At 33.5% G+C, this 23,884-nt stretch overlaps 1 protein-coding gene across 1 annotated transcript in view; it reads left to right on the top strand.

The window, feature by feature from the left end:
- LOC123561091 (uncharacterized) overlaps positions 1–20,463 on the top strand; it is a 125,691-nt gene extending 105,228 nt beyond the window's left edge. The window contains exons 71-85 of the mRNA XM_053516991.1: positions 2,419–2,535; positions 7,741–8,001; positions 8,954–9,214; positions 10,165–10,425; positions 11,193–11,471; positions 12,439–12,474; positions 12,695–12,807; positions 13,136–13,203; positions 13,806–13,963; positions 14,516–14,624; positions 16,504–16,520; positions 16,792–16,915; positions 17,449–17,642; positions 18,124–18,188; positions 18,564–20,463. Of these exons, the coding sequence (XP_053372966.1) occupies positions 2,419–2,535; positions 7,741–8,001; positions 8,954–9,214; positions 10,165–10,425; positions 11,193–11,471; positions 12,439–12,474; positions 12,695–12,807; positions 13,136–13,203; positions 13,806–13,963; positions 14,516–14,624; positions 16,504–16,520; positions 16,792–16,915; positions 17,449–17,642; positions 18,124–18,188; positions 18,564–18,620 (2,120 nt within the window). The 3' untranslated portion in view covers positions 18,621–20,463. The remainder of the gene's footprint in view (positions 1–2,418; positions 2,536–7,740; positions 8,002–8,953; positions 9,215–10,164; positions 10,426–11,192; positions 11,472–12,438; positions 12,475–12,694; positions 12,808–13,135; positions 13,204–13,805; positions 13,964–14,515; positions 14,625–16,503; positions 16,521–16,791; positions 16,916–17,448; positions 17,643–18,123; positions 18,189–18,563) is intronic.
- The last annotated feature ends 3,421 nt before the right edge of the window (positions 20,464–23,884 follow it).

Raw genomic sequence — 23,884 nt, forward strand, 5'->3', positions numbered from 1 at the left:
TGATGATTGTTTCTGTTAAATAACTTAATTTTTGTCAAGATATTGAAATGAAACTTGTTTTAATTTGCTGAAATATTTGAGTCATTTAGGCAGTGTGTCAAAATATAATTGGCTCGACATTGTTGCCCTCTGGGCTTCAACATTCTAGTTCTTTAGATTTTGTTCCCGTCCTCCTCTTATATAATCTTTCAGGTGTATATTGCCGTTCTTGGCGGAACTTTTGTTTACTTTCTTATAATGTATGAAATACGTCACGCTTCATAAAAATAGACTGATTACAAGCTCTAGCAGTAAGAGATTGGTTAGAAACTCTAGCAGTAAGAGATTGGTTACGAACATAAGCTGTTAGGGACTGATTACTAGCTCTAGTAGTAAGTGACTGGTTACAAGCTCTAGCAGTAAGAGACTGATTATAAGCTCTAGCAGGAAGAGATTGGTTAGAAACTCTAGCAGTAAGAGATTGGTTATAAACTCTAGCAGTAAGAGATTGGTTACGAGCATAAGCAGTTAGGGACTGATTACTAGCTCTAGTAGTAAGTGACTGGTTACAAGTTCTAGCAGTAAGAGACTGGTTACAAGCTCTAGCAGTAAGAGACTGATTATAAGCTCTAGCAGTAAGAGATTGGTAATATGCTGTAGCAGGAAGAGACTGGTTACACTCTCTAACAGTAAGAGATTGGTTACAAGCTCATTAAGTAAAAGATTGGTTACAAGTTCTAGTTACAAGTTCTTGCAGTAAATATGACTTACATGCTCTTGCAATAAGGGACTGGTTACAAGCTCTTAAACTGAGAAACTTGTTATAAGTTCGAATCGGGATTTAACACAACATGTGAAGATGATTTATAACTGTTGATTCGCTATGTTGTGATTTAATCCGTCTCCTATAGACTTGTCATTGCCTTTTATAAGACAGAATGCTACATTTCTTATATTAAATTCCATTGCAGTTTTGTTCAGTAGTAGAATTCCAACAATATTCCATGTGGCTCTGTGAAGAAATGTGAAAAGACCTTTTTAGCAATCAATATTTATGTGCAGTTCGATATTCCTGAAAATCGACATTGATATTGAAATATCTTTGATAAAAGATATTTACAAAAACATGTTTTTATGCGGTGCCATTTTACTTTGGTTCTTATAACATGTAAAGTAATCAGTTCTGCTCAACCAAAGCTGGAGGGCGTGGACGATAGCTTGAATTTCCAGGAGGGTCCATGAACAGACTCAATCAAACTGAGCCTGCAACATTTTCATTAACGTTGTGTTATGTGACCTTTCTTATATTAAATTTCATTACAATTTTGTTCACTAGTAGTAGTACGTACAAACTACATTTGATGAATTGTTTTTTGTTTTCATTTGTATTTACCATTTTCCTACCTAACCTGATAAATTGTTTCCTCATGATTAACTTGTTTTTGTATGCGGTGTGGAACAATTTGGAGTTGATTGTAACAATACATGTTCATGCAACACAAGCAACACCGAGTCCTGTAACCCCATCAACGGAAGTTGCACGTGCAAGTCTGGATGGGCAGGAGATGACTGTAGTCAAAACGAGAACGAATGCACACTTAATACACTTAAAACACTTGATTACATAGCTAAATGAATACTCTACGTAGCTTACAGTACTGGTGATAATAACAAGCTGTTTTACATCATCTCAACTTTTTATGAAACATATTTTGATTATTAACTATGAAGTGGAAGAAGAAAATGTACAATCCAAAATTAAAATATACTGTCATGATGTAATATGTCAGGTTACAAACGTGGCCTTGCTGCTTACTGTGATATGATATTTACATACGTAATGTAAATATAAGTAATCTGGTATTCAGATATTACACCATTTCAAAGAAATAAATATTAGTTGATGTAGGTATACATGTAGCTTTATTTTGCATTGCTCATGTTTGCATCACGATTTAAACAGACTCCTGTATGCCTTTAATTTGAGTTATCAAAATGAGATGACGATAGCTGTTTGAAAAGGTTATGTCAACCTATAAAATATTCTTGCATCCCTGAGGTATGCGGCCCGAAGTCTTACGGACAAGACTGTGCCACACCTTGCTCGTGCTATGCAGTCAACACCGAAAGTTGCGACCATGTGACCGGGAATTGCGCGTGCAATGACGGATGGGAAGGAGCACTATGCTCAACAGATATAAATGAGTATAACACTAGCAGTAATCCTTGTACTGAAAGTCTGACAACAGTTTTGTGTAAACAATAACGGCTCGTACACTTGCCAGTGCGATGATTTTGAGCTCCATTGTGTCTAAATCCACGAAGTCTAAATAGCTCGCAATGATATAATCCTGAAGTAAGAGGCCCTTTCCGGATAAGGTAAATCCGCACTTAGACAAATCTTGATGTGAATTCGTGTATATTTTACTCTATTCACAGATATAAACGAGTGTGAGAAGGGGACTGATGACTGTTTACAGAAATGTAACAATACGGAAGGCTCGTATACATGTTTCTGTGAAGCTGGATATAACGGAACAGGAAATGACTGTACAGGTAAGTAATTTAAAAACTGATATGCATTTTTATACACCCGTTTTGAAAAAAACGGACGTATTATGTGATGGCGCGTGCGTCCGTCCGTGCCCGCGAAATGATGGTTAAGTGACTGCATAACGGTACTTTCTCTTTGATGTCATTCATTCCGTTTATGTGACTATTTTTCTTTTTAAGTGACTGTTAGAACAATAGAGAGAACAATGGGGGTGTCACATAAAGACCGTTTCGTTAGAACGTCCGTCCGTTCGTCCGTCATAATTCATGTCTGAAGCATAACTTTATAACCATTAATGGTACTGACTTTAAATTTGGCATATAGGTAGATGGCGATGACACGATATGCAGAGCATATGAACTTGGTATGTAGGTCTCTTTTTGTAGTTGATTTACATTTTATGTAGATTAACTTCCCTTTGTTATTGCTATAAAATAGCTTATTTTTTAACTTTTTCCGGCCACAGGCCGGTATTGATTTCACCTGTACTTCCTGTAAATATCTAGTGTAAAGGTCATAAAGGTAGTTCTGCACGTTTGATAAACCGGAAGTGATGGCGTAACGCCATTTTTCCGGAAAACATAGAATAAAGACTGGATTCGGCGTACGGAACAGAAAATCATTCTATGAATTAATTGCAACCTGTGAGTAAATTTATTACAATGGCACTGTTGCTATATTGTAAAGTCAAAATATGATATTAAAACATATCACTCGTTAAATAATTCAAAATAACGTCTTAAAATTAGCGTGAAATGTCCGGTTTACTTTAATCATGGTCAAATATCTCAAAAATAAGCACACGGACCTATATATTTTATTTCATCAAATTATAGGCCATGTCTTTATTTACAACTGTGAGAAGTTTCATCAAAATCTACATTGTAGAAAAATTTCTATTCGTGAAAATGTTATGAAAGTTATGATTTTCCCATAGACTCCCATTATGAAATATTGCGTGAGGTCCCTATTTTTCAAATCAGTCTAGCAAAAAATCAAGCACACGACCCTATCTTTTTTATTTGCTTAATTTTCTATGTATATTCTGAAGTTCTGAAAAATCAGTGTTTAATCAAATTCTACATTGTAGAAATAATTTCGATCCAAACGTGCAGAACTACCTTAAGCAGCTGATTAAAACTGTACATTTTGATTGGAGGATGAAAACTTTCACAGGGTATAATATTTTCTTAAGGGGAGTGCTTGGTCTCTGAGCTTTATTGTTAGACAGCATAATTCGTAGAAAGGCTCCTGTTGAAATTAGCTTACGTCAGAAATCTGAATCTCTTCGGTAGTGGAACTGCGGCAGAGTTCTACTACAAACCTGCCAACTCTGCCACTCTGGTACGGAGTGATCTCCCCTAAACGATTTACAGTCAACTCGTCACCTAGTCAACTCTTTCCCCAGTCAACTCGTCCCAATTTTGGTCATTCAAAAATGGTCATTTCATCTTCCAATTTTCGGCCCCTCCTGTTTAGTTTTATTTTTGTCAAAGTTTCCTTGATTATGATTAATATAATTATGATGTAAAATATATGTTTTCGTAAAATACAAATGTATGTTCTACATCAAAAACATGAAAAGTTTTCTTTAAAAACTACATTTCTACTACAAACCTGCCAACTCTGCCACTCTGGTACGGAGTGATCTCCCGTAAACGATTTACAGTCAACTCGTCCCCTAGTCAACTCTTTGTTGTTCTACATCAAAAACATGAAAATTTTTCTTCAAAAACTACATTTTGTTTTAGCTCACGTGTCACAAAGTGACAAGGTGAGCTTTTGTAATCGCGCAGCGTCCGTCGTCCTTGCGTTCGTCTGTAAACATTTGCTTGTGACCACTCTAGAGATCACATTTTTCATGGGATCTTTATGAATGTTGGTCAGAATGTTTATCTTGATGATATCTAGCTCAAGTTTAAAACTGGGTCACGTGCGCTCCAAAACTAGGTATGTAGGTTTAAAAATAGAAAAGCCTTGTGACCTCTCTAGAGGCCATACTTTTCAATGGATCTTCATGAATATTGGTCAGAATATTCACCTTGATGACATCTAGGTCAAGTTTTAAACTGAGTTACATGCTGTTGAAAAAAGGTCAGTAGGTCAAATAATATAGAAAACCTTGTGACCTCTCTAGAGGCCATATTTTTCACGGGATCTGTATGAAATTTGGTTTGAATGTTCATCTTGATGATATCTAGGTCAAGTTTGGAACTGGGTTAACTACGGTTAAAAGCTAGATCAGTAGGTCTAAAAAAGAAAAACTTTGTGACCTCTCTAGAGGCCATACTTTTAAATGGATCTTCATGAAAATTAGTCAGAATGTTCATCTTGAATATATCTAGATAAAGTTCGAAACTGGGTTACGTGCCGTTAAAAACTAGGTCAGTAAGTCAAATAATATAAAAACCTTTCGATCTCTCTAGAGGCCAAATTTTTCATAAAATCTGTATGAATGTTGTTTCGAATATTCATCTTGATGATATCTAGGTCATGTTCGAAACTGGGTCAACTGCGGTCAAAAACTAGGACAGTTGGTCTAAAAATAGAAAAACCTTGTGACCTCTCTAGAGGCCATAACTGGGTTACATGAGCTCAAAAACTAGGTCACTATGTCAAATAAGGACAGGTGAGCGATTCAGGACCATCATGGTCCTCTTGTTCTTTATAAAAACCCGATCGTCTGTTAAAGTGCAAAGTGTTTGCACGTTTCGTAGCATAAAGTGTGCATTACCTAATGCGTCCGTGTGTCATTTTTAAAGATACTTCTTATTTATTGTTCTTGTCCGTATGGAAAATCCGAGGACAAGTGTTCTGTGGTATACAACATGGGTGGTACCTCAAATTTGTAGGTGTTTTGACTTATCTGTACTTGATAGGGATTTTCTTTTTATGTGGACTTAGAAATTTTTATTTTTTTGTGAACTTGTTTTTGTAGGATTTCTTCCCTTTGATGTTCCTATAAATAGCTTATTTTGTATTTTTTTATATTATTTGACATAGGAAAACCCAACACCACTTTTCTGTGGTAGAAATGGGTGATACATCAAATTTTAGGTGTATTTTTACCTGTCTCTATTTGTTCAAAGACTTGTTGTGGACTTAGAATCATTTTCTTGTGTGTTGATGATTGTTTCTGTTAAGTTACTTTACTTTTGGTCAAGATATTGAAATGAAACTTGTTTTAATTTGCTGAAATACTTGAGTTATTTAGGCAGTGTGTCAAAAAATAATTGGCTCGACCTTGTTGCCCTTTGGGCTTCAACATTCTAGTTCTTTAAATTTTGCTCCCGTCCTCCTCTTATATAACCCTTTGGACGTAATATTGCCACTCTTAGCGGAATTTTAGCTTACTCTCTTATAATGTATGCTTTATAAAAAAAGACTGGTTACAGGCTCTAGCAGAAAGAAACTGGTTACAAGCTCTAGCAGTAAGTGGCTGATTACAAGTTCTTCAAGTTCTAGGAGTAAGAGATTGGTTACAAGCTCTAGCAATAAGAGATTGGTTAGAAGCTCTAACAGTAAGAGATTGGTTACGAGCATAAGCAATAAGGGACTGATTACAAGTTCGAGTAGTAAGGGACTGGTTACAAGCTCTAGCAGTAAGAGACTAATTAGAGACTAATTACAAGCTAGCAGTAAGAGACTGATTACAAGCTAGAAGTAAGAGACTAATTACAAGCTAGCAGTAAGAGACTGAATACAAGCTCTGGCAGTAAGAGACTGATTACAAGCTAAAGCTCTGGCAGTAAGAGACTGATTACAAGCTAGCAGTAAGGGACTGATTACAAGCTCTGGCAGTAAGAGACTAATTACAAGCTCTGGCAGTAAGAGATTGATTACAAGCTAGCAGTAAGAGACTGATTACAAGCTCTAGCAGTAAGAGACTAATTACAAGCTAGCAGTAAGAGACTGATTACAAGCTCTGGCAGTAAGAGACTAATTACAAGCTAGCAGTAAGAGACTGATTACAAGCTAGCAGTAAGAGAATGATTACAAGCTAGCAGTAAGAGACTGATTACAAGCTCTAGCGATAAGATACTAATTACAAGCTAGCAGTAAGAGATTGGTTACAAGCTCTAGCGGTAAGAGACTAATTACAAGCTAGCAGAAAGAGACTAATTACAAGCTAGCAGTAAGAGACTGATTACAAGGTCTAGCAGTAAGAGACTGATTACAAGCTAGCAGTAAGAGACTAATTACAAGCTAGCAGTAAGAGACTGATTACAAGCTCTAGCAGTAAGACACTGATTACAAGCTCTAGCAGTAAGACACTGATTACAAGCTCTAGCAGTAAGAGACTGATTACAATGTCTAGCAGTAAGAGACTCATTACAAGCTCTAGCAGTAAGAGACTGATTACAAGCTCTAGCAGTAAGACACTGATTACAAGCTCTAGCAGTAAGAGACTGATTACAAGCTAGCAGTAAGAGACTGATTACAAGCTAGCAGCAAGAGACTGGTTACAAGCTAGCAGTAAGAGACTGATTACAAGCTCTAGCAGTTAGAGATTGGTAACATGCTGTAGCAGGAAGAGACTGGTTACATGCTTTTTAAGTGAGAAACTTGTTACAAGTTCGAATCGCAATTTAACTAAACATGTGAAGGTAATTTATAACTGTTGATTAGCTATGTTGTGATTTATACCGTCTCCTATAGACTTAAGACAGAATGCTACATTTCTTATATTAAATGTTATTGCAAGTTTGTTTACTAGTACATTTTTTTCAACAATATTCCATGTTTCCAATTTGAAAAGATCTTTTTAGCAATTAACATTTATTTGCAGTTCGATATTCCTAAAAATCGACATTGATATTGAAATATCTTTGATGAAATATTTACAAAAACAATGCTTTTATGCGTTGTCATTTTATTTTGGTACTTGTTACATGTGAACATGTTTAGTCTGTTCAACCAAAGCTGGAGGGCTTGGAAAGTAGCTTGAATTTCCAGTAGAGTCCATGAACAGGCTCAACCAAACCGAGACTGCAACATTTCCATTTACATTGTTTTGTGTGACCTGCGCTTTTCCAATTGTTCTTTCTGAAGACAGAATGCTCAATTTCTTGTATTACATTTCATTACAAATTTGTTCACTGGTAGTAATATATACAGACTACATTTGATGACTTTTGTTTTCACTTCTATTTACTATTTTCCTACTTAATCTGATATATTGTTTTCTCATGTTTAACTTGTTTTAGTATGCGGTGAGGGACAATTTGGAGTTGGTTGTAACAATACATGTTCATGCAACACAAGCAACACCGAGTCCTGTAACCCCGTCAACGGCAGTTGCACGTGCAAGTCAGGATGGGAAGGAAATGACTGTTATCAAAACAAGAACGAATGCACTCTTAATACATTCACATGTCCTCAAAATTCAACATGTGAAGACACACAAGGGTCATATATATGCAACTGTGATCCCGGATTCTCGAAATCAAGTGACGAGACGTGTGAAGGTATTACATCATAAAATAAGTTTATAACTAAATGAAAAAAAAAATGCTATCACAATCTAGCAGGAAGACACTAGTTACACTCTCTAGCTGTAACATATTTTGTTTACAAGCTCTGTTTACAAGCTCTAGCAGAAAGGTCTGGTTACAAGTTCTCGCAATAAGAAACCGGTTACAAGCTTTCTAGCAGTAAGAGACTGAATGCAAGCTTTAGCAGTAAGAAACTGCTTGCAAGATTTTGCAATAAGGGACTGGTTACAAGCTCTTAAAGTGAGAAACTTGTTACAAAGTTTAATCGGGATTTAACACAATATGGGAAGGTGATTTATAACTATTGATTTGCTATTTTGTGATTTAAGCTCTCACCTGTATACATTTCATTGCCATTTTAAAGACAAGATGCTACATTTCTTGTATTAAATTTCATTACTATTTTGTTCACTAGTAGAATTTTCAACAATATTCCATGAAGCTCTGTGAAAAAATTTGAAAAGTCCTTTTTATCTATCAACATTTATTTGCAGTTTTCCGACAAGTATTCGATATTCCTGAAAATCGACATTAATATTGAAATATCTTTGATAAAAATATTTACAAAAATGCTTTTATGCGGTGCCATTTTATTTTGGTACTTGTTACATGTAAAAATGTTTAGTTCTTCTCAACCAAAGCTGAAGGGCGTGGACAGTAGCTTGAATTTCCAGTAGAGTCCACGAACAGGCTCAACCAAACCGAGCCTGCAACATTTTCATTAATGTTGTTTTGTGTGATCTGCGCCTTTCCAATTGTTCTTTCTTAAGACAGAATGCTCAGTTTCTTGTATTACATTTCATTACAAATGTGTTCACTGGCAGTAGTAGGTACAGACTACATTTGATGACTTTTGTTTTCACTTCTGTTTACTATTTTCCTACTTAACCTGATATATTGTTTTCATATGTTTAACTTGTTTTAGTATGCGGTGAGGGACAATTTGGAGTTGGTTGTAACAATACATGTTCATGCAACACAAGCAACACCGAGTCCTGTAACCCCGTCAACGGAAGTTGCACGTGCAAGTCAGGATGGGAAGGAAATGACTGTAGTCAAAACAAGAACGAATGCACTCTTAATACATTCACATGTCCTCAAAATTCAACATGTGAAGACACACAAGGGTCATATATATGCAACTGTGATCCCGGATTCTCGAAATCAAGTGACGAGACGTGTCAAGGTATTACATCATAATATATGTTTATAACTAAATGAAAGAAATTGATATCACGCTCTAGCAAGAAGAGACTGGTTACACTCTCTAGCTGTAAGAGATTTTGTTTACAAGCTCAGTTTACAAGCTCTAGCAGTAAGGACTGGTTACAAGTTCTCGCAATAAGAAACCGGTTACAAGCTCTCTAGCAGTAAGAGACTGAATGCAAGCTTTAGCAGTAAGAAACTGCTTGCAAGATTTTGCAATAAGGGACTGGTTACAAGCTCTTAAAGTGAGGAACTGTTACAAAGTTTAATCGGGATTTAACACAACATGGAAGGTGATTTATGACTATTGATTTGCTATTTTGTGATTTAAGCCCTCACTTGTATACATGTCATTGCCTTTTTAAAGACAAGATGCTACATTTCTTGTATTAATTTTCATTACAATTTTGCTCACTAGTAGAATGTTCAACAATATTCCATGAAACTCTGTGAAGAAATTTGAAAAGTCCTTTTTAGCAATCAACATTTATTTGCAGTTTTCCGACAAGTATTGTATTCCTGAAAATCGACATTGATATTGAAATATCTTTGATAAAAAAATATTTACAAAAATGCTTTTATGCGGTGCCATTTTATTTTGGTACTTGTTACATGTAAAAATGTTTAGTTCTGCTAAACCAATGCTGAAGGGCGTGGACAGTAGCTTGAATTTCCAGTAGAGTCCATGAACAGGCTCAACCAAACCGAGCCTGCAACATTTTCATTTATGATGTGTTGTGTGACCTGCGGTTTTCCAATTGTTCTTTTTAATACAGAATGCTCAATTTCTTGTATTACATTTCATTACAATTTTTTTCACTAGTAGTAGTAGGTACAGACTACATTTGATGACTTGTTTTTGTTTTCATTTGTATTTACTATTTTCCTACCTAACCTGATATATTTTTTCTCATGTTTAACTTGTTTTAGTATGCGGTGAGGGACAATTTGGAGTTGATTGTAACAATACATGTTCATGCAACACAAGCAACACCGAGTCCTGTAACCCCGTCAACGGAAGTTGCACGTGCAAGTCAGGATGGGAAGGAAATGACTGTAGTCAAAACAAGAACGAATGCACTCTTAATACGTTCACATGTCCTCAAAATTCAACATGTGAAGACACACAAGGGTCATATATATGCAACTGTGATCCCGGATTCTCAAAATCAAGTGACGAGAAGTGTCAAGGTATTACATCATAATATAAATTTATAACTAAAGGAAAGAAATTGATAACACGCTCTAGCAAGAAGAGACAGGTTTCCCTCTCTAGCAGTAAGAGATGTTGTTTACAAGCTCAGGTAACAAGCTCCAGCAGTAAAGACTGGTTACAAGTTCTCACAATAAGAAACCGGTTACAAGCTCTAACAATAAGAGACTGACTGCAAGCTCTAGCAGTAAGAAACTGCTTGCAAGCTTTTCCAATAAGGGATTGGTTACAAGCTCTTAAAGTGAGAAACTTTTTACGAGTTTTAATTGGGATTTAACAAAACATGGGAAGATAATTTAGAACTATTAATTAGCTATGTTGTAATTTAAACCCTGTCCTGTATACATGTCATTGCCTTTTTTAAAGGCAGAATGCTACATTTTTTGTATTAAATTTCATTACAATTTTGTTCACTAGTAGAATTTTCAACAATAATTTTATTCCATGAGGCTCTGTGAAGAAATTTGAAAAGTCCTTTTTAGAAATCAACATTTATGTGCAGTTTTCCGACAGGTATTCGGTATTCACATGGGAACTTATTGTGTACTCCTTGCTGCAGACTTGCTTTTGTATTCATATAATAAGATAAATAACAAAGACAATATCTAAAAGTAAAAGTTACGTTTCAAGAGCACACCCACTTTAAGTACAAGGAAAAATGTTTTGGATGTTTAGAAAATCATACTGATATAATTTATCGTTTTAATGCATTTATCACTCATTTGCTCTCTTTTTTAAAAAAAAGAATGTACAGGTAACTCTTACGGTGAAGATTGTATTAACACTTGTAACTGTGAACAAAATCACACTACGAGTACAACACAGCAGTGTGAGAATGTGAATGGAACATGTCTATGCTTGTCGACCTGGACTGGAGAGAGGTGTGAAATTGATGTAGATGAGTGTACACTAGGTACAGACAATTGTAATAAATCCAATGAAGGTTGCCATAATACCGAGGGTGGCTTTCTTTGTTCCTGTATCATTGGCTTTAAAAGAGATGCGAACGGAACTTGTACGACCGGTGAGTTAGTAAGATTTATAAAATAAAAATCTATAATCTCAGTCTATTTGACTTTATCATTAATTATTTAACTGGACATGATTTCAAAGGGACTTATATCTTCTAAAATGTTTGTCTTAACTGGTATCTTGCTTTTCCTTAAAACATTGCAGAATACATTCATCTACTGCTTGTATTTTCATAATGTTTCAACACACACATGCATATTGATTTTCTGGCTGTCTAAAAATATTATAAACGAAACGCAACTGTCAGTCATTTCATTTTCATGTTAAAATTGTAATGTGAGATGAAGGATCAAATAGTGCGCTGAAAACTTTTAACCCATGGAACATTTTTGATTGCTTGACACAATTCTTATCACGTATAAAGAAAGTACTAACAGTAACTTTAAAGTTTACGCTAATAAGATGAGATAAAATGTCAAAATGTGGTAAAACCTATATGTCCGCTTTCAAGCTTTTCTGAATGTGAAAATGGATCTAGTTGTTATTATAGCACAAATATTCCACGTTGTGAATCAATGAACAAAATATTTTCATCAATGTCTGTGTTCCGTAATCAATGGGACTGAACTCACGTGTTTTACCTTTTAGTAAAGGTTTTTATAATAGCGGTGTTTACTATCGCTTATGTTTATTTTATTATCACTTAAGATCACATAATGTTACGTTGTTCTTTTGTTGCTTAAACCAAATAGTTTTAATGATTATAACATTATTAAAAACCAAAGCGTTGTGTTGTATAATTGAAGTATAAACAAAATGTTTCAGTTTAACCAAACGTGACTATATGACGTAAAATAAATTTTTGCTTTTGTTAGCATGAATGTTACAAGAAATCCATCGAATAGCAGCATACTTCTAGACTTATTCTGTATAATCTATACTATGTGGGATAATACAAAATATCTTTATTGAACTGAACCTAAGGCCTATATGTGATAGAATCATATATATTCTTTCAGAATCGTCGTCAGCTCCTACACCAACTACAGAACCAGGTATTATATATATATATCATATAATCCGCTTAATAGGGGTCCAAAAACATTTATATTTCCTATATAGATTCATAAAACACCTTTAGAGCATTTGTTTAAAATGTTGTTGGTTCTCATCATGCATCATGATAATTGTAAGCTCATTTTCATTTCCACCATATTCATTTCACCTGCGTCAAATTAAAACTTTACTAATAAGTTTTGTTCTTTTGTAATTTAGATGGATTTGAAATTGTTAAAGTCGTCCTGATATTGGAAATCACACTGGATTCAGGGGTGGATCTTACTGTCACTGAAACATACAATACATACAAGACTGAAGTGTACAACGTAGTAAGTTTGCCGTGTTAACTTTAAGAAATGGTTAGCAAAAACAGAAATGTAAAAGCTGGTCACTTTAACGCAATGAGAGCTACAAACCCAGTCCACCTACAAAACATAGACACAGATTTTTCAGATGTCAATATCTGCGGTTGTTAAACGTACAGCAGATTTCATACTTGATATAACTCTCTAAATATTTGAACTCTTAACATTTTTCTAGACAAGGAAATATTAGACTTAAATGTTTTTGTGAAGATTGTTTCGAAATTTATTTTATAGTATGTTATATTCAAGTATATGTAAATTCCCAAATTACACTTTTGAAATTGTTTTGCAGTTGTTCAATATGTACAAAAGCAATCTTCCAGAGGGCACTGACCTCTCAATTATCATTCGAGATATCAGGTTTGTTGATACACTTTCTTATAAACATACATGGTAAAAATGTATAAAAGAGCGTCAGTAAAAACCAGGTTTGCGACACGGGTTTATTCAGATGTTGTCGGACGTGTATTTAGTTCATTATGGCAATCCTTTACTTATTGTATGCAAAATGTTATGATCATATTCTATATGCTATCGATACAAAAAATGTTAAATGATGAAATATATAAACATTGCTCCTACTATCAGAACTATTTTGTGGTTGTTTCTTGTAAATGTTTGACGCTGTTTGGATAATCTAATAATGGAGATGACAGCAAAGGTTGCAAAATATTACAACCATTTTTGCAACAGTATCCTGTATATCATTGACTTCCTTTTACTTGTTTGCGTTCTATGCTTCCAAAGAACCTTCTTATAGAATTTCTGTAGTTGGAAGTTTCTAACAGATTTGTCGTTCCATACGAAATTGTTTATTCCAATGTTCCGCAATGATCTATAGCATCTAAATTAATATTCTAACAGCAACACAACATCATGGTTTTATTTTCTCAGCTTGACTACGTTTTCGGCGCTGTGTCATTTATCAAAATAAATAACAAAAACAGGTATTTTTCATATAGAAATGGAAGTCTAATAGTGGACTACGATGTCAAAGTGCAAACATCAGCACTGCCAGATGTTGCTTTTACCAATGCCAAGATAGCAAGTTCTCAAGAAACACTTCAGATATTTGATGAAAATGCAACTGCCATTGGATTATCAATTAACGACGTTAACGGTATGGTTATACACCATAATAGTGTAATATTTCATTATTTTTGGTCTATAAAAGGTTCAGTTGATAAAGAAATCTAAACGTGATACTAATCATAAAGACATAATATGAGCCGCGCCGTGAGAAAATCAACATAGTGCGTTAACGGTATGGTTATAATGGTATTATTGTTAATATTTCATTATTTTCTGGTATATAAATAAAAAGTTCTTTTGATACAGAAATCGAAATGTGTTAACAATCATATATTGTTTTCATTTACCATAAATTAAGTATCCCGCTTAGTGCAGTAGGAAGGGCACGTATCTGTGAAACATGGAGTCAAGAGTTCAAAACCTAGGCAAGACCTATGTTTTCCGTGACGAAGTAATAGAAGTTATTTACTTGCTATCTGTTACACAGGGGTAGGTTAATTACCCATCATAACTGAAGTAATGCGGAGAAAACTTTGTGCTTAAACATGAATTTAGATGTAAGAATTTTTGTAAAACTCCGAAAAAGTCGTATCAATTTGCTTTGAGTATATTGTATAGAATTACATGCATATATATTCAGTAACAATCAGCGGGAATAACACGGACGTGCTCCTCTGTGAGTTATATGAAGCATCCGCTGGTACATGTGGAACAAAATGTGTTGTAATTGATGGGAAACCAGCATGCCAGTAAGTAAAATAATAAAATGATAAATGTACTGATCCATACACAGTGTTACTTATATTGCAAATGTAGTTCGTTACATTTCAATATTTTACAATAATAATTCACTTGAAAGTAGGTAATAAACATTTTTTTTAAACATTAAAATTTATACTGTTAATTGAATAGCATCTTTAAAGTTTAAATAAGTGCAGGCTGTGTTTGAATTATAATTACAAATGGTCAGCGACTCCCTCGGACATTTAAATGTCAATTTCTTGAACACGTTTTTCATATGTATTCCCAACAAAGTTATATGTATAAACTCTCAGGTCAATTTTTGACACCTTTGAAGAATATATGCACATACCCTGCGTATAGAATCTGGAACGCACGTAAAGCTCAGTTGTGAAATACTCAAGATACTGATTGTCAGTTTTATACCACACAAGACATTTGTACTGAATATATAAAAGGCCTTTGTTTATGAAATAATGTATAGAAAACCGTGTTAACGTTATTATTACACGGAAAGAGGTTATACGTCCGCGGAATAATATTACTAGGGCGTATTCTGGCGACGTATAACCGATTTCGGGTGTATTAATTTAGGTAAATCACAATTTTGCTAAACATTTCGATTCTAATATGCTCTTAGTGTAAAACAGTAGATAAAGTATAGAAACGCTCTTTCTTGGTCGCAACAACAACATTGACGTCATCGCACTTTAATTTGACGCCATTTTAGTGTAAGCGTGTTTTAACAGTAATAAGCATATTAGCATATAAACAAAATATGGACATGTTAAAAGAAATGCTACAGACAAGTAGTAAGTCTGCAAAAACTGAATAAATAAAAATATATGCACATTGATGAATAAGCGAACGGAGACGTTATGGAAATGATAATGCTATGCATGAGTTACGTCAATACTCTGGGGAAGTTATAATCTGAACTTTCAGTAAATAAAACAAAATATATGAAGCTTTTGGTAAAATGTTGTATATGAACTTGATATGAGTTGATGTCCTCATTGTAATATTATTTACTAGTTTCATAAAATGTACAAACTTAATTCAATATTCTTTGCGCATTTTACCTGAATGACACAACAGGATCTTTTTTGTTTGAATATAAATGCAGCATATTTCTTAAAACGTATCGCATGTGACCTTATACGCCATCTGTATAAGTCAGTGTGTATGTACGTAGTTTCCTCTTATTCTTTGGGATTTATTTTGAAACTATATACAATAGATTCATAAACCCATAGCCTCAGCAATTTTTATGTCTGACTGATATGTATTTTTGGGAGGGGAGAGAGCGGGGAGGGCTCCGTAGCCGCGTTGATAATGCCGCTGACTTCCCCTAACTGCTTCGGATTCGAAACCTCGCTTTGGATGTAGAACTATATAATGTAAATAAGCCATCCAGCTGGCTTACTCTAGGTCAGTGCTTCTACCCAAGTGTCTTTGTGAACCTGTAAAATAAAGCTCGGGCCATCTAGGGTCTTCCTCCTCCATGAAATGCTGGAAAATCGCCATTGTTAATTACTAATCTAAAATGGACATAAAGACCATAAGAAATAGAAAAGTGAGATTAAGCAGCAAACTTAAAACAAAAAATGACAAATGTGAAATGTTAGATTCGGACTTGATCCGAAAAGTTTAATTTAACAGGCACTGCACTTTGGCATGTGTTTATTTGTAATCGAAGATTATAATACAGTTAATAATCGATACACTAACAGACCTATTTAAGTCAGCAAAGAGTGGAATATCATATAACACCGAAATAGGTTTGTTGCTTTGGCCACATAATAAATTTCTGTTCTGATCTGCTCTGTTCGTACAAATAATGTTATGTAATGTTAATGTAATATATCGTTTGTCTACACATTTCAGATTGAAAACGGAAATAGGTAAATAAAGTTATTTTATAAATTTCACAACAGTTCTTTATATTGTTTTTAGTAAACCAGTGTTATACGTTTAAAGCCATGCCTTCATTTGATTGAAAGTATCTTTTTATCTATACCGCTAGCTGCATTGTATTTTTTTCAGTTCCCTCTCAAAGCGACTTAAATAATAAATACAATAAAATGCATATACTGTTTTGTGTGTCCCACGAATACTGTTATCATAAATAATGCGTTATATTTTAGTGAGGTTTATTAACAATTTTTTGTGTAGATAACCTGCCGCTTATCCTCGGCCTTGGTATTGGTATTCCAATGTTCTTCATGTGTGTTGCTCTGCTGGTTTTATGTTATCGTTATCACCGACGAAAGCAAGCGGATTCATCAGAAAGCGACAGGTTAATTATTTCAGTTTTCACTCATTTAGTGTACATACTTGTGAGCAGTATCAAGAAGACTATAATATGTGATGCTAATTCTGAACTTTTTTATATACCAGATAAAATATGGTGTAGTGGACATTATTTTAACTTGTTTGTTTGCCTTTCCAATTATAATTTCATAATTTTAATGTAAAACGAAACTTAAAGTGTTTATATCTTTGTCTCTCATACCGATTTAATACGATACTTTTCTCATAGAGTGTAGTATAGAGATACCCGTTGTAAAATGTTTGAGCCAATGACAATCTTGGGACTTGAAAATGTTGAATATTTGTATAAAAGTGCAGTGTCTTATATAATTAGTCCAAAACAAAAGAAGCGTAAAAATGGTTGAATTCAGAATAGTAATGCAGAGTAGAAATATCAATTAGCAATGCACTTATTCCCTGCGAAGTTAGAAGAGCCATGTATCTGCATACATTATGCTGATTCCAGTTCATTCGTTTTATAAATAAAAAAAATGTCTTGCTGAATTAACAATATTGCAGTAGAAGCGACGGTGAGAGAGACAGCGTCATATTTGGTAGCAATATCCGGACCAGAATAAACACAAGAGTGCCAATGGGACCTTTCAGCCGACATGAAGACCGCATGGAGTACCCTGACTACAAAGAATATTCCAGGGACAGCAGGCGACATGTTTATGACAACTCGAGGAGCTATGATAATGATAATGCTAATTGTACGTTGACGTATTACATAAGACATGATATATCGAAAACAGGAATTTGTCGTTGAAAACAATCAATGTTAAGGGTTATTGCTTAGGAATTATATCATGAGGGAGCAGCCCGAGTGAGAACGACAACCAATGATAGTATTCAAGAGCAAATAAATATTTGCTATCTTTGTGTTGTTTTCTTTTCTTAGCCTCCGTCACGTTTGAAGCTATGACGTAAGAATAGTGACATACATACAGTGCAAGTGTTGCATGATAATGCAGTTTCAGTATTCTTTATTTGGTAGGAATAAAGTCGGGATTAGTTTTGTGTATTGTTGATATGATGGTATCCGCATGCGTTTTATTTATATATTCATTTGAAAATTTTACATGGTATCAGACGCTGATAAGTAAAAACATTTTGAAGTTTTATGCATAATATTTATACAGTTCAGTCATATTAACGCTATTCAACTATTTTAATCATATATATTTGTTTCAGACCCAGAAAGGAACAAAGTTTTCTCTTGGGATTATCTGTTCAGGGAGCTGCATCCAGGAGAACCGGTAAGATGTTCTATTCTGCTGGCAGCTTAAATAATTTTATTTCATTTTCCAAACTACAATGTAAATATCCCTGCACTCGTAATGTTAATTCCTAAATGCTAGGTTGACATAACAATGAAATTGCATTTTTTTCTATTGTATTCGCGGCAACATACATAAATTTGTGAATTGTCAGTTCAGTTTGAAATGAAAATGAAATTCTATGAAGTGTGTACTTGAGGTTTCGTAAGTTACTGCATTTCAAACTACATAAAACAACGCAAATGTGCGCTCTATTTAACATGAATTACACGTAGTAATAATTATGTATAATTTATTAGAAAGTTGTTGCTTGTACATGTTTATCTTTTTATCTATTTATATATTTCTTTACAGTACAAAATTAAAAGACCCAAGGTAGACTCTGATACACAAAGATACGATGAGAATTAGAGTTCATACAACATTGTACACCATGGCACACAAAATTGGATAATATAACCTGGAACAGTTGGACTGAAAAAAATGTATAAACATGTAGAACTTTTCGAACTGTTTCGTTCGTTAATTTGAACGGTTTTTAGTTCGATACAATTTGTACATACAAGTGAAATTTATATGAACACACTATGCCTTCGGAGAAGATTTATATGAACTTATTTGTTTAGATGTATGATGTTCAGTGGCGATAATATGACTTTGTAAGTATATGTGTATAATTTATGGAAGGCATTCAGAGTTTTTCAAAATGATAAAAAGAACAGAAATTTGGGCAAGAAGTAAAGGTATTTATTGTATAACAACAGTCCCTCCTAAAGCCTTCAACATGTATTTATATTCAAGCTGGCAAAAGTTTTCTGAAACGTTTATGAAATTTTGAAAGATTGTAGGGTACGAAAATATGCACGTGTTTGGTACAAAAAATGACATGATAGTGTATATAGTTTTTGTCAAAGCATCTGATATATAAGAAAAATTGTATATAAATATATGTAATGAATACATAAGCAGTCATACGTCGGCGATGGAAACAAGGTCTTGACAACATTTATTTTATTTTTTATAGAACAAAAGTTTCCGTTGAGTATACATGTACATAATTCATATTGTAGAATATTATGATGCATAATTAATTGAAAATTGAAAATTACTGTTTGTATACAGTCAATATATATTGTAATGGTATGATATGTAGTAATAACCAGACCCCTTCAATTACAATTATATTGCTCAATGTGTATGTATGACTATCGATGTCATTCTTACTTATACTATTTTAAGGAATCTGATCTAAGTGTTTCCTAGTGAAACATGAAGTTTGTCTGAATACAAAACAATGACTCTATTCTGAAAACAAAATAATTTGACTCTATTTCACATTTCGACCCAGAATGAGAGTACGTAGCTTCAGTAGGGAACACTTGTCTATTTTTATGCTACAACAGATGTCTGTGTTTATATTTTGATACTCCATTTCTGATTTACTTTGTAATAGCCAGATTTCAATGACAATTTCAAGGCGTCGATGATTTAGTGACACTTTATTGCCTGACGTTTTCTGAATGTTCTGTTGTGTCAAATATGTCTTCATCGAAGTTTGCATGTTCAGTTCTCTCGTATTTTACTTTATATTTGACAGTGGTGGCGTTTTGTTGTTGTTGTTGTTTCACACAAAGTGAATTGTAATATTTTTATTTCATTGTAATACTTCTTACTACCTTTTGTTTGGTGGAGGATATGTTTACCAAAGATATACAGCCATATAGTTTTAATTGGTCTCTATGCAGAAACAATATATATATATTTTTTAAATGATAGCTTTTGTGTATGGTAAACCACCAGACTGACGTTTCATAATATGTTATGCTGAAGAACATTAGTTTCTGAGACATATAAGAGCAGAAAAAAGCACAGGTCACCGCACTCATTTTTATTTCATGGGACATTTTCTTCACCCACTAAGCATTTTTGAAATTAAATGAAATTGAAACAAAGAGGGGGAGGGGGTGTACTTAAGATATGATATCCCGGATTTCTTGTCTTACAGATTACTAAAATACAAGGTGATATCAGCATTATATAAGCATAAATTTAAATAACAACTCTTTTCAATTTATACACGCCGTCTTTTTTTCAACGGAAAATAAAACGTATTTAAATCTATAAAAACATCTGATTTTAAGATTTTAAAATGTTTTGTTTCTTTAATGACACAAAAAATGCTTCAACATGGGAAGAAAAAGGTTATTCAAGAGATATATTTAGAAGAAAAAAAATAAAAACTTGTGGATTTTAATATTTTTAGGCCTTCTTGTTTTAATTTATACTTCCTAGATAATATAAAGTTTTATTTCAGCTGTAGATTATCACTGTACTTGTATATATCAGTCAGAAAACCTTCAGAACCAAATCTGATCTATTTAAATAGATATTTGAAATTACTGACCTCTACCTCACTGTGCATCCTACATAAAATTAAGGCCAATGCCGGTATAAAATAAGGGTGATTTTTTCGCAACTCGTAGAATTTGTTTGGTTTAATGGTACGTTACATTATTACACATTTTTTGATGATTTAGCATTTATTATCAGCATTAAACTTTGTTTGAAAGAAATATTCAAAGAAACATTTTTTCATAATGGCGTATCAGTCGCACATAGTCTATATCTAAACGTATCTAGTAGGATGAACTCTTCCTCAGTCTTTGTTGTCCGGAGTCGGGACTATTCCTCCCTGTTCCGGCTTAAAATAAGACATCTGCAGTGACCTTATTGCTTAGCCTCTTCTTACAGGATAAATATGCTGAAGCCCTTGGTATTTGGAGTCCCTCACATATTACCGTTGTTGTATGAACCTGTTCTATTGCTTTTTAACATGCAGTTATTCGAGATAAAGACACTAAATGACTAAAAAATACTAAAGAATAGATGGCGTTAGATAGGATTCGTTTAAAAAATGTGAAAAAAAAGTTGAATTGAAGATGTATATTCTTTTATATATTTAAAGGGGAAATTCAGTAAATACATGCAAAAAATATTAATCAGATATTTTGTTGGGTAATTTACCCTGTGCCTTTAATATGATTATATCTATAAATAATATTAAACAACTGAGGGTTGTTTTTGTTGTGTTTGTTTTTTTTTTTGGGGGGGGTTTGTTTTTTTTTTTTTTTTGTTGTTTTTTTCATAACTTCAGTGGATTTTAAAATATGCTTGCCATTCAAGGGGGTGAAAACCTAAATGGCCATCGGTCTATTTAACATACTCTATTTTAAATAAAATGTACATGGGTTTTCCCCTTCGTTGGGGTAGATCGGACAAAAGTTGTCAAATGATTATTTCAGAAAGACTGAATTTAGAACGTTTAAAAAACAAATTCTTAGTTGAAAAAGAAAAGTCAGAAGATCATTGGAAGCAAAGAACGCAGAAAAATGTAAAAAAGGGAACTCGGTTTGACTGGTGTACTAAATTTAAGAACGTGCAATACCTCAATCCATGGGTGGGTTGGGAAATCTATTATAGAAAAATGAATTTTCTTTTTTTACTAGGACAAAATTTTTTTCGTGGGTACACGGCATTTAAAGTTGTTGTTATGACAGTTTATGAAAACAAAAAAAATGGAAAATAAGAACGAAAGCAAGAAAAATAGCAGGGGCTGGGTTTCATTGTTTTTGTTTTGAAAGGTTAAGAAACTGAAACCCCCTTCATATCACCCCTCCCTCACTAGTATGGGCTTGATTGGAATTTCCCGTTAAGTAGATTTGATTGACTCTGTTTTAAAGGACCAAAAAATAAAAACAACATTTTTCGTGTAGGGGGAAAAAACCCGGCCGTAAGATGGTTTTTAATAAAATCTATGAAGTATTTAATTTTAGGTATTCTCGGTCATACCAGGGTTTTATCAGACGAAACAAATACACATAGCAATGTCACGGTTTAATCCCATATTTCACTGTATTGCTGTGGGGGGAATTACTATTCGGGCGTTCGTGTTTTTCCGATTTATTTTACAAATAAAGACTCAAAAAAAAACCGGACCCTTTTTAAACAACCATAACAATCGTATAAATGTTTCCTATTCATTACATCTGTTTTGTTTTAACTTTAAATTAGATTTAAAAATCACGTTCTCGAGGTTGCAGTCAAATCTTATAAGATTAATTATTAAAATTCGACTGTGCATTCGATTATAGTTTTTTTCAATCCCGTTTGATTTTTAGCCCGTAATTTTACAACGGGGAAAATATTTAGATGAAGGCAGGTTTCATTTTATGAAAAATTTAAAAACCTGAAGGGTGAACCATCATTAATAGAAAAAGGGCAACCGATTTTTGAACGTCAGTTAAATGACAAATGAGTTTTAAAAAAAAAGGGGATTTGACAAAAAATCCCTGTTTGGGGGTAGTATAACCTTTTTTTGGGTTCCTTATTTTGACTAAAAAAACGGAGGACTTTTTAGGAAAGGGTTTCGCCTTTGTAAAAAATGCTAAGTTTATGACATGGATTAAATCCATGATTGAAAAACAAAACGAAAAAAATTCGTAAGCTATTATTTCAATTTTATTAAGTGCATTATATAAACTGGATTAACCCATCTGCAAAAAAACATCCATTCTGTAATGCCTTTACAATAAACCCCAATATTTATCGCGATCTTCGGTAACAGTGCAGGGATTAACCCCTCATTCAGTCCCAGTCATTTCCCAAAATAATTTCTACAAAATTAGAAACCAATGCAATTTAAGCATGGATTAAAACCCATATACAATCACAAAACTCTAAAAGAAACGCAATACTGAAACAAGAATTTGTTCCAATTTTATCTTTTTTTTGTTTGATCAAATAATGACAGCCATTTCAAATGTAATAAAAAAGAGGGTTTAATCCCCCTTTCATTTTGGTTTTATTTTTATTCCCATTACTGACTGTGAATGCACACTGTAGGTTTTTTAAAAAATGTAAAACCAAAAAATGGTTAATCATGTTTGAAATTACAAGAAAAATCAAATACTTCTACCGAACGTCCCGGCATTAATTATAGAAAAAGATGGTTAACCCTTTTTCATCTTAGTTTGTTATTAAAATGCCATTACTGACGTAAAAATGCACACTGTGGGTTTTTATCTAAATGTAAAACCCAAAAACATGGTTTAATTGTTTGACTTTGTAAAAAATCAATATTTCTCCCGAACATCAATTAAATTTAAAAAAAAGTGGATTAACCCCACCCATATTTTATTTTTGGAAAAATATTGTTCAAAATAATCTCATTTTGTTTGAACAAAAAATGATCAATCCACTTATGTGAAATATAAAACGGATTAATCCACCCTTTCATCTTGGAGTTTTTACAATGTCATTCCCGACTGTAAAATACACATGTGGGTTTAAATCTAAAATAAAAAACATAACAGGGTTTAAATCATGCTTCAGTCTTTAGGAAAACAATATTCTACTTAACGGGCTAACTTTTAAATTAAAAAAAAAGAGTTTAATCCACCCCCATTTTTTTGGTGAAAAAAATATTGTTCCGCTTTCCATTTTAGTTTGAACAAAACTTATTAGCCATTTTTTTAATAAAAAACATGGATTAATCCACCCTTTTATTTTGGACGTTTACTGATGGAAATACGCATGCGGTTTATCTAAAATTTTTAAAACCAAAAACAGGATTAATCCATGCGTTCATTCTTTAGTGAAATAAATACTTTACTAAG

This window comes from Mercenaria mercenaria, chromosome 10 (genome assembly GCF_021730395.1).
Source record: "Mercenaria mercenaria strain notata chromosome 10, MADL_Memer_1, whole genome shotgun sequence".
NCBI lineage: Eukaryota > Metazoa > Mollusca > Bivalvia > Venerida > Veneridae > Mercenaria > Mercenaria mercenaria.